The 11,855-nt window shown below is 43.0% G+C and overlaps 1 protein-coding gene across 2 annotated transcripts in view; it reads right to left on the minus strand.

Moving 5' to 3' along the window:
* Window positions 1–1,457: 1,457 nt before the first annotated feature.
* LOC109900926 (leucine-rich repeat transmembrane protein FLRT2-like) overlaps window positions 1,458–11,855 on the minus strand; it is a 34,481-nt gene continuing 24,083 nt past the window's right edge. Inside the window, exons 1-2 of one of the 2 annotated variants that reach the window (XM_020496833.2) lie at window positions 9,542–10,287; window positions 1,458–7,315 (exon numbers count right to left, since the gene is read on the minus strand). In XM_020496833.2, coding sequence (XP_020352422.1) covers window positions 4,792–6,807 — 2,016 coding nt within the window. In that variant the 5' untranslated portion in view covers window positions 6,808–7,315; window positions 9,542–10,287 and the 3' untranslated portion in view covers window positions 1,458–4,791. Of the gene's footprint in view, window positions 7,316–9,541; window positions 10,288–11,855 lie in introns of those variants that run through there. The other variant, XM_020496832.2, reaches the window with a different exon arrangement.

The raw sequence follows: 11,855 nt of genomic DNA on the forward strand, positions 1-11,855 counted from the left end.
GATTAATTGTCAGAGTGAATTAAGATGAGTCTAATGTGTTGTAAAGGCATTGTGGAGAAGTGGGCAGGAATGTTAGATTTCTGTTGAGAAAAACAACATTACATTGTGGATAGGAATATAGCATTTAAATAGTGATGCACTTTGTGTTGAACAGTAATGTGTTCAAATGAAAGCTAAGCAGTATACTGTAACGTGTGATGGATAACTATTGGTAACACACTGGAGGAATAAGTGGATGGAAAGGTCAAATAAGAATAAGTATATATCTCTGTAGATAGGTAAAAAGGCCCAGTGTTTGACCGAGAACACACACACACAGCCCCATGCAGGATAACAGGGTCAGTGGTACAAGTCCAGGAAAAGTACCTCTTCAGTACATCGATTGACATCTAAAATACACTCTTCTCCCTATTTATTTCGACGTTTGAAGATTTGTTATTTTTTTGCTTTATACTCCAGCATTTTTGGATTTGAAATCAAATGTTTCATATGAGGCGACAGTAGATGATGTCACCTTTTAATTTGAGGGTATTTTCATAAACATATGTTAACTAGGCAAGTCAGTTAAGAATAAATTCTTATTTTCAACGGCAGCCTACTACGGAACAGTGGGTTAACAGCCTTGTTCAGGAGCAGAACGACAGATTTTTACCTTGTCAGCCAGGGGATTCAATCCAGCAACCTTTCGTTTACGGGCACAACGCTCTAGCCGCTAGGCTACCTGCCAGACCATATCTAAAAAAAATCATTTGAAGAAATCATAAATATTTGGACAAATTCACTTATAGTGTATTAAAGTAGTAAAAAGTGTAGTAGATCCCATATTTATAGCACACAATGACTACATCACACTTGTGACTCTACAAACTTGTTGGATACATTTATATCTTGTTCTGGTTGATTCGGATTATATTTTGCTCAATAGGAACTGATTGGCGATTGATGACCGGAGTACTGTAAATAGGATTTTTCTGAACTCTAAATTAGTCCTGACAAATGCCATGACTAAGAGAAATTGTGAATAATGATGAGTGAGAAAGTTACAGAGGTTACAACAAAACACGCTAACCTCACACCATTGCCAATAACATGGGATGTTAGCATTTTTTTTGGGGGGGGGGGTATGATCTTTGCGACCCAACACGTTTGTAGTCACAAGCTTGATGTAGCCATTGTGTACTCGGAATATGCGACTAAAATACTAAACTGTTGACTACTTTAATACACCGTAAGTCCATTTGTCCAAATACATAAAGTGTGTTCTTTTCTAAATGGTAAAACAGATATTTATGAAAATACCCTCAAACAAAAGGTAATACTGTCACATTAAGTACAGAGCCAAACAAATAAAAAATGCTTCACTGTCCAAATAAATATGGAGGGGAGTGTTAATGATATGTTTCAATGGGCCTATAATCTTCTGACGGAAATGACAATGAATGATATCAAATCACATATCACATAATGGCTCTTTTATTTGCAAAAAGCTTCACTTCTATATTTACATTTTGTGCAAAAACATTTAAAGGTTTCAAGGACTTTACATCGTAAGTTAACCTCAAGGCACATACATGGGACAACAACAATATTTTATCATGAGAAAAGAAATGTAACTTTGGTTCCTAAGTAGCATATTAGTTTATGTTGTTAAAGTCAAAACAACTCAATGTCGAAATGAAAAGCCATAATAGCCGAGAACCCCAAGCCAAATGACATGCATTGTTAATTTTCAGCATACTTTCTTCTGTCAAATGATACATGTACAAATAACCTGTCGTTTTTCATAGTATTTCCATTAATTCGACCCAGCAGCTGTAAGAGAAAATGTAATTACTTCAAACACCCATGAATTGTTTGCTGAAGACTTCTAGTTTTCTGAAGACTTTTAATGTTGGTCTACAAGGTGTAAAGACGACTTAAAATGTATTCAATTTTATTCACTTGGGTGCTTATTTTGATTTGACCTCTCAGTGATTTAACATAATTATTCCAATGAGAATGAATGAGCTTAAAGGAAGTTACTATCAAAGCCTGAAACAGTAACAGAGGTTGCAGTCTCTCTTTTTTTTTCACTCTTTCTCCCTCTTTCTCTAATGTGTTCGGTCTAATTCCATTGGTCACGCCATTGCGTTTGTGTACTTTCTTCAAATGAGGGAGGGAATTTAGAGTAATGTACTGCCACAAACAAACAACAAGGCTTCTCAGTCACTTTGTATCATTACCCAGCACCACTCGAGGGCGTCGTTACGAATGAACAGGCTTTCATTAATTATGTGTTGGGTCTATTGCTGTCTGTCACTTGTAGTTTTTTCACCAATATGAAAATATGTGCTTTCCATACAGTAACTATTCAATTACTGTCATTGTCTCTTTCACAGTTTATAAATTGCTTCTTCTCTGAAAAAGTCCTTGAACAAACTAAGTGCAGTTAGCCGGTACAGTACTGCATAAAAGTAAGGCAATAAATGGACCTCTATCACTTCTTGGAACATTCTTTAATTTGGGGAAAAGTGTTGCAACAGGTTGGCCTGAAAGACTAACATTACATCCTAATCACTAATGAAAAGAAAGATACATTGCTGTATGGGATTATTGTCAGACAGGCCGACTTTGCCACAGGCAGGTAGGATGAAGTGTTCAGTGGATACACAACCTGTTAAAGCACTATGGCCATGTAGCAGTGTCAAACTGACCTTAGGTTAGTTTACGCCAGTGGGGTTTATTGGACGTAAATTCTAATGTGTATCAAACTGACTTCAGGTCAGCTTCCGCTGGTGGGGCTTTAACACAGGCTGATAAACAGATATGTGTACGTTCGTAGACAAAGTGGAGACACTTTGATAACCACAGAAGAGCAACTGTTATTTCTAAATGACACAAATGTATTTCTGATGTATGAATATAAATTTGACTCAAAACCCTATGAAAGCACACATGAAAGCTTAAGCATCAACGTGAATAATGGCATTATAGTGTCTATTGCGTCATAAGTTCCCTACCTACTATTTCTGGATCTACTAAAGGAGTTATTACCAACGGCAGATGTGCACTGGCATGGCAATTCTTCAAAGAGAGACAACGTCCATTAACAGCCGAGCACAAAACGAGAGTTCCACCCTTAAAATGGTGTATCCTATTGATACTTTCAAATTCTAGGCAAACCAATGCAATGTCGTGGTTTTACACTGTATTTAATCCAGTGACTTGGTGCCCTGTGAATGGTTAACTCTTGTCATTTGACCGTCCCCTCTCTCTCTCTCTCTCTCTCGCACTCTTCTCCCTCTCCCAGCTTGTGATTCTCCCTTTTTCGGATGAGGATTATGAGCGGGGCAGAGGGGGGGGGGTGGATTCTTTGAACTCGGTCTGCAAAATAAAATCTTGTCAAAGCAAATAAAGTCGGAGTAAGAAGTGCATAACAAAGACTCCTCAGTGGCACCAGGCATTCCTAACTGGGAGCCAACACTGTTTGGAATTGATGATGAATGTGTAGCTCGAACCAAACAATCAATTAATCAATAGAATAGTCAATCCCATGTAGACAATAAAACACATCACATGCTACAGTAGGAAAGTCCTTCTATCAACACATTGTAAAGCAGATAAACAGATAAACGCCTTGATTGTTTATTCTGATTCACTCAATTTTCATTTGAGTACTTAACAATAAAGGACTTAAGAAAGGCAGAGGAATGTATAACTGTGAGCGTATCTCCTCCACATTCATCATCACGGCAGACACCACCCGGCAAAGACAAGACACGCAACGCAACCTCATGGACCTCTGCCATGATAATATTTGTATCATTTAGCCGCTGAACAACAGAGCTGAGCACTGTTCATTTTAAATGATTCCATAAGTAGCTCCGCGACCATTAATTAATATTCTAAACAATGCCATTTGAGAATGAGTAATGTAATGCATCTGAGGTAATGGACTCATGGGATGCTGGAGGTAAGGGATCTCTTAGACTACCTATACCTCGCTCTACTCTACACTGACTGAGAAAACATGCCCCCTAGTGGCCACAACTGGAGAAAAAAACTCCTGTATCATTGGAGGCAAATCTATATCCAACAGCGACGGCATTATCCCTCTCATCCCTACCACATTGAAAAGTGTTCACTTAGTCCTGTTAAGGTAGTCTTCCTCCCATCCCTTCCACATTCAAACGTGTTCACTTAGTCCCGTGAGGGCAAAAGGGGGTGTTGAAAAGTGTGCCCATTCCTCTGATGGGATTTCCACAAAAAGCTCATTTGAATGGCTGCTTACACTCTCTGTTGCATTAGGAAGTGCACTTTGATTCTTTAAAAAAAATACCACCAGTGCTTATTTTCCACTGCAGTCTAATCAGCAGTGTTAGTTTTCCCAGACCACTGTGTTATCTTAACTAGTGTTTCTGTGAGGGGGTGGCTCTGCACAAAGGCCATATTTTTGCTTCTGTGGTTAGCAAAGAATCCCAGCCCTCATAGCGCCCAACAACCCAAAAACCTGACAGACAGGACACCGTTCGTCAGAACCAACCCAGCGTGCCATATTGTACAAATTTCTATGTACAGACAATACTTGAGCAAAAACCACTTACTGTATTTAAATCCCGCTGATTAAAAAAAACATATGTATTCCTTATTTTACTAAGAATAAAAAAGATTGCAGATAGAATTCCACATTATTGTCCACAGTATAAATTACATCGTAGACAGAACTTGGAAATATATATGGTACAGTATATTTAACTACTTTGTTGTTTCTTTCTGTCAGACAACCAGTGTGGGAATATCCTGTGAGAAGCATCACGTGTGGCAGAACTCGGTGCTGGGAACATTGCTGCTCTTGCAGTAGGCTAAGCTATTGTCACTGAGGTGGCAGTCTCTGAAGCCGATGCCTCCGTTGGGTGTGTAGATGGGCTGAATCCTGAAATCCCCTTTCAAAAGTTGCTCATTGTTCAGCGAGACTATCTGAAAGCTGGTCTCAGTCATTTCCAGTATAGAGTTATCCTTTTTGGTACCTGCCTCGCAGTAGTCGTCTTTTCTCCTGCCCCGGTTGTATTTCCACTTGGACGACTCCGAGCGGCTCTTCTTGTGCATGTGCCAACAAAACAGGCTCAGCAGTATTACCAGGACGACCAGGACGGCCCCACCGATCACCCCGGCCAAAAGGAGGGTGGAGTGGGTGTCCTGTTGGGCTTGCTCTGACCCTGTGGCCTTGTTGTTATTGGAGTTGGATGAGGCGGACTTGGTCCTGGCCTCTGAGCATATTGTATCCTCACCTGGGCGGTAGGAGTTGAGGGTGTCCAGTACATACACACAGATCCGGTACACTGACTTGGGCTCCAGGTTGGTCAAGCTTAGCTTCCGCCTGTCCCCACTCAGCGTCCTCTCGCGGCTGACGTCGCTCATTAGGCTCTTGCCCATCTTGACCCAGGTCACCTTGTAGGCCGTAACGGTGAAGTAGGAAGCCCAGCTCACATCGATGCAGGAGGCGTTGACCACGTGGAAGGATATCTGTAGGGGATCCTCGTAAGGGGGCAGGGGTCCAGCGGGGTGGGGAGGCAGGGCAGGGGGAAGGGAGGGCGATGTGAGGTAAGAGGAGGATGTGGAGATGGGGATGGAAGTGGTCATGGCGGTGGTAAGGAAGGTGGTGGAGGCGGTGGTGGGGAGTTGGGGGTGTGGGGGCGTAGAGCGCAGGGTGGGCCAAAGGTCAGGCTGGAGGTCTGTCCCGCCTGAGCACTGGATAGCATCCAGGGTGAGTTCTCTGATTGCCATGCCGCGCACCCTCTCGGGGCTCTGGCACATGAACCCGCGCACGTTGATGGAGCCTGGCAGTGACTTGAGCCACACCACCACCCATTTGACAGTGCAGTCACAGCGCCACGGATTGTTCCGAACGGTGAGCTGTCTGAGGCTGATGAGGCCGTCAAAGACCCCCTGTGTCAGTGTCTGCAACTGGTTGTTGGATATATCCAGTCTCTCGAGCCTCTGAAGGTCGGAGAAGGCCATCACTGGAATATGGTCCATCTGATTATCCTGCAGGCTGAGCTTGACCAGGGACTGGGTCGGGAGGAGGGGTGGGGGGAACGTCAGAGAGTTACGAGCCAGCGCCAGCTCCCGGAGGGTGGACAGCTCCTGGAACGTCCCCGGGGCCACGCCTTCGTCCGTCAACAAGTTCCCATCCAGCAATAGGCGTTGGAGCCGCGTCACGTTCTGAAACGCTTCCTCAGCGATGATGGCGATGCGGTTCTCGTCCAATCGCAGCTCCTTGAGGTCCTCCGGAAGACCAATGGGGACACTGCTCAGGTGGTTCTTGGTGAGGAAGAGCAGCTTGAGGCTGACGGCCTCCCGGAACGCCCCCTCCTCCACCCCCACGGTAGAGATGGAGTTATCATCCAGGTGGAGCTCCTCTAGGCGGGGAAGCTGGGCCAAGGCAGCCCTGGAGATGGTCTGGATGTTGTTCTCCTGCAGGTGGAGCACCCGGATGTTCTTGGGCAGATTGAGAGGAAACTCATCCAGCTGGTTGCCGTAGAGAAACACCGTCTCCACGGAGGCCACATTGTGTAGTTCCCATGGGAACCCAGCGTTGTTGATCTGGTTGTTGTGGAGGTAGAGGATCTTGTAGCCCTCTGTCACCCCCAGAGGTACCGATGTCAGGCTCCGCTCGTTGCAGTAAACAAATGTTTTGTCGCAGCGGCACTCCTCCGGGCACGAGGCTGCGGGGCGGCTGAAGTGCAAGTTGAGGCTCAGGAGGACTGTCAACCAGAAACGCAGAAATGAACCCCAATTTTTATTCCACAGCCTGACCTGAAACTCCATAGTGGAAAAACAGGAGGGGAACGGCCTCAAAAAGCAACACACAATCAAATGTATTAAAAAGGGAAAAGGATTGAAGGCGATGAAGTAAATCCCCCAAAATAGTAGACAAAAATGAAAGTCCTCTAAAATAGTTTGATAATGCTCAGTTCACTTCTTCGCGGGGTGGTAGAACAGGAAGCCATAGGGTTAGGCTTAATCCCCCTGTAATTGGTTAGTCCTCAGCTTTAAGAGGAAAGAGTGTCGCATTAGGAAGAGCAGGTCCTCTGACTGAAGCTGACTCTGACTCCATCCATGCTGATATATTAGACCATGGCAGGGCTCCACAATCTCAGCTCCTCCTCAAAGCACAGGGCCAAGCCTGGGCCAATTTAATGCCAAGTCGCAGCTGAGAGCTACCGTGTCCGGGGCCTCCTTCTCTCCTCTCCTCGCCACACGCCCGTCAACGTCACACACTGCTGGTCCCCGCCCGGGGCAGCGTCCAGGTGGTGTGACATTTGGATCCAGAGACCTGTTCCACAAGACAAAAGAAAGGTGAGATAAATGGGGGGGGGGGGTTCGGGTCAGGGGTGGTCTGTTTCTCTCCGTGAGAAAAAAAGAGCTGTCTATAACTCACGTGCACACTAAGGCTGAAAAAAATGCCTCTGTTTCACATACATATTCAGACCCATAGACACACACTCTCTCTCACACACACAATCATAATTAACCCGCACCCAGATCCACACACACTGACACCTTTGAAATTTATGCACAGGCTATTTCTTTCAAAATTTCAAACCATCTGATAAAAATGCAGGAGCGCTCTAGCACATCCGGTTTAGCAGACATAAAGGGGCTTTCATTCCTTCCTCTCAGTCATAGAGGAGAGAATATAATAGCTGCTAGAACAGCATGGATATTCTGCGCTTTCTACAACAACAAGTCAATGCCTCAGTGCTGAACTACACGCTAATACACACATTGCAATTGTTTTGAACTGTCTGAAACATAAATTAGACATAACGGAGACATAAAATGAGAAAAAGCAACATAAAGGAGATAAAAATACTGCCCGAAAGCAAAATATACTGCCTGAAAGACTTATTGGGCAGCCCTTTGACTTGTGTGAAAATAGTCTCTTCTTTTTCTCTGCCTTTGTTAGAGCAGACAGTGCTTTGAAGTTAGAGCTGATAAACACATTGTGCTTACAGTAGACAGAGAGAGGTGTTGTTTTGCCTCTTAAGGTGCACCATGCACATTACATAAGTAGGCCAGACAAACCACCAACCATCTCCAGCACATATACATGATATAAGGCACCGCAAAAATGAAATGAAAGGGGAGTGTGTGGGGTGGGGGATGTATAGTGGGACTTTATACCAATCCCAGAGTGACAAACACAGCCTGTCAAATGGAATGGGATTGGAAAATAATTTAGCTCCTCCACCTGCGATAAATGATCGATACTGGACTATTTCTCAAAATGGTTTAGAGGTTTAGCGTGGGCACAAGGCCACCCAGTTACAGTAAGGCCTCAGCTCCCCACATCCCAGTATTCGAGTTGCCCATCACACATGTTCTATCCAGAAGATTGAAAGATACTGCTTGTCACCGGTGCTTTTAACTTAACAGGAACACTGCACATGTCAATGGTCAAGAGGCCCATACATTTAATAAATAATGGGTTTGATGGTCTGAATTTTATATAGAGGGTGTAGGTCATATAGGATAGGAGGTATGGGCATAGGGGGAGATTAAGGTTATCTGCAATTATAGGTTGCTCTGTAGCCTGATGAGTGGTGAGATGTGGCACCACTGCTACTTATAAGGATGAAGCAAAACAATATGAAAAACATCTGTGATCTACTTTTCTAAATTGAAAAGAGCTACATTTAATCAAATAAGCTTCAGGGGAAATAAGGAGATACCACAAGCTGCAATAAGTGTGCTGCCACAGCAAAAACATCTCAAATGATTATAGCTGCATAAATAAAGACTGTGGACATTGGAATGAATTGTGGAGTAAAAATACATCTCAGCAAGGCTAAACAAAATTATCCTATGGACACAAAGTTGGCCTTGCATGTATCCAAATCCAAAAACGACATGGACAGAGAGCAAGGTGTATGTGTGAACAGATAAAATAACGTTTTTCGGTTGAGGCCAGGTTCAATCCGATTAGGACTGGATTAAACGACAGAAACGCAATTAAAAGTGTTTAAAAGGATAGGCTATTTAAAAGGCGATAAGAAGCGGATCAGGTGTAGGCTACTTCAAAGGCAGCCCAGCGAGTGGTGTTCAATTGAATGAATTATTACAAAAGGGATTGAGAGCCGTGCTGAGCATTGAGATTGCAAATGCAAACGGAGGCTTTGCTTTTCTCTGAAGAAAAACTAAAATCTAAAGAAATGTGCTTTGTAGCTAAGCATTGATCTTTGACATCTAATAATGGATTGATAAATAAACGATAGAAAACGAACTGAGAATTTACAAATTGACCATATTTCCTTTAGAGATAGCAGAGGGTTGTGAGGAGAATAGAATATATTAGGCAGCAGTTTGGCTGGGAATAAAATTAGCACCATAGCTCTTAACAATGGCAGTGCATCTATGTATATATATCCATAATAAATCACATCTAGTTAAATCTACTCATACAGCCTAGAACTCTATATAAACTATTTAAATAAGTTGTAGTATAGTTGTTTATATAGCCTTTATGCTGCTATTAAACATTTGGGCTACTGTAGCCTACCTTAGACGAGGCTTTATCCATATTCATTGTATGCCCCTTTACCATGTTCAACTCTTTTCTTTATCCTTCATGCAATCCTAGAATATGACCGTGCGCAATGATCCAGCGCCATTCGGTATTGTTTGTGCGAATCGCTTCCAAGCGCCATGCCACCCGTGGGTCTACCGGACAGCATGCTGCCTGAGTCGGGGAACAATCTTCTGCTCTGTCCGCACTTTTCTGCAATTCCGGGGCATGCAGCTCAACCTATGACTACACTCAGCTCAGCCCGCCTCAAAACCTTGGGCAATGCATTCGAGCGGGAGAGTGGGACAATATGGACCAGAGGCAGCACCGACTTCTCTCGAAACAGTGAACACGCACTTGCCAAGGTATCCGGGTTGTTTTGGGGACGATAAACTTGCCTTCTATGCTCGGAATCCCAGAGAGATGTTTGCTAAAATGAATTCCGTTGATAGTGATGTGTGTGCAGTGCACCGCTCACCTCTGTCTTGCGCTCTCTCTCTCTCGCTCTCTTCTCTCCCTCTCCCATCGTCGCTCAGGTCCCTCCTACCCTACCCTTCCCTGAATAAAGAATGCGTCTCCCGGTGCAGCTCGGAGAGAGATGGCTTGGAGCCACGTACTGCTCCTCCCAACACTGCTGCCCTCATACTTCCTCTGTTATCAGGGAATTTCAACTTTCTTGTTTTTCTGGAGAACTTTATATTCAGCCTACGCATTTGTCACTATATCTTTTTCCTATACACAATAGTTTATTAGCAATGGTCCAAAACGCAACGACTAGACTGACATGGATAAAGTAGCCTACATTTCCATGCTCACTTCACATTTCTATTCGGTTTTCAGGACGGCAGACCTCTATGCTTAATTCTGTCTACATTTACAGTCAAAAGTTTGGACACACCTACTCATTCGAGGGTTTTTCTTTATTTTGCCTATGTTCTACATTGTACATTAATAGTGAAGACATCAAAACTATGAAATAACAAATATGGAATCATGTAGTAACCAAAATAGTGTTAATTAAATCAACATACATTTTAGATTTTAGATTCTTCAAAGTAGCCACCCTTTGCCTTGATGACAGCTTTGCCCACCCTTTCATGCTCATTTTAAAGTTATCAAGTGTGGCCTACAGTTTGCGATTCATATTATTATTTTTTATTGAAAGTGAATAATTCTGGTAAACACATTCTAAACCGCTCTGGTGACAAACACTTTTTGCCTCATCTCCATTCATCCACATGGCTATTGGATGCCCAAAAACCTATTCAAGTCAATAAATGCATTTATAAAATTTTAAAAAACGATGTATTATTTGCTCACTAGCCAACTAGATTGCTGGCTACAGTGGGCCACTTTGTAGGCTAGCTCAACTGAGCAGCTATTTAGCTAACTAGGTAGCTGACTTTACACCTGTTTAGCTAGAGTTCTTGATGAATGATTGTAAATTAAAAACAAAAATTGGCTGTCAGTAAAGGGCTACTGGATTGGGCAAGTCATTTTGTGAGAGGACATTATGAAAAAATGTAAATGGACCGGGTGTCCATTTGATTAATTGTTCAGCAGTCTTATGGCTTGGGAGTAGGAGCCTTTTGGTCCTAGACTTGGCGCACTTTCTGTGCAGTAACAGAGAGAACAGTCTATGACTACGACAATGTTTTGGGCCTTCCTCTGACACAGCCTATTATATGGCCCTGGATGGTGGGAAGCTTGGCCCCAGTGATGTACTGGGCCGTATGCACTACCCTCTGTAGCGCCTTATGGTTGGATCCTATATGCCATGGGTTATATGTGTAGGTTTAGCCTTGTTAGCAAACATTGTATAAAAACATATGGTTAAACATCACACAAAATTTATAAATCTATTACAATTGGAGCAGGCCTTCTGTAGATCTGCTGGGTGTGCAGGGTTCTGTTTCAACCCAGAAATAACACACCTGATTCAACTTATCAAATTGAATGAGTTGATGCTCGGCTGGAATAGAAGTCTGCTCACCCAGTAGATCACGGATCGTTTGGCCACCGCTGTTGTGGAGTTTTATTTTTCCACCTGAAAAGATGCTTCAGTAATAATTGCTTACTTGTTACTACTCAATTATCTATTGTTATTTAGACTAAGTTAGCTAATCTTTTTTTGTACATGTTGAAGTATTGATTCTTTAAACTTGTTTTATTTCTTAAGCTATTATTCAAAATGAACTAGTGTCAGTGTTGATTAGTCACTAATCACAACCCTGCAATAAAAGGGGTTCTGTCGCTGTGTTGTTTTCTCAAATTAACATTTTATTTTTGTCTAGCTGTAAGATGTTCA

Source organism: Oncorhynchus kisutch, linkage group LG12, assembly GCF_002021735.2.
Source record: "Oncorhynchus kisutch isolate 150728-3 linkage group LG12, Okis_V2, whole genome shotgun sequence".
In the NCBI taxonomy this organism is placed as follows: Eukaryota; Metazoa; Chordata; class Actinopteri; order Salmoniformes; family Salmonidae; genus Oncorhynchus; species Oncorhynchus kisutch.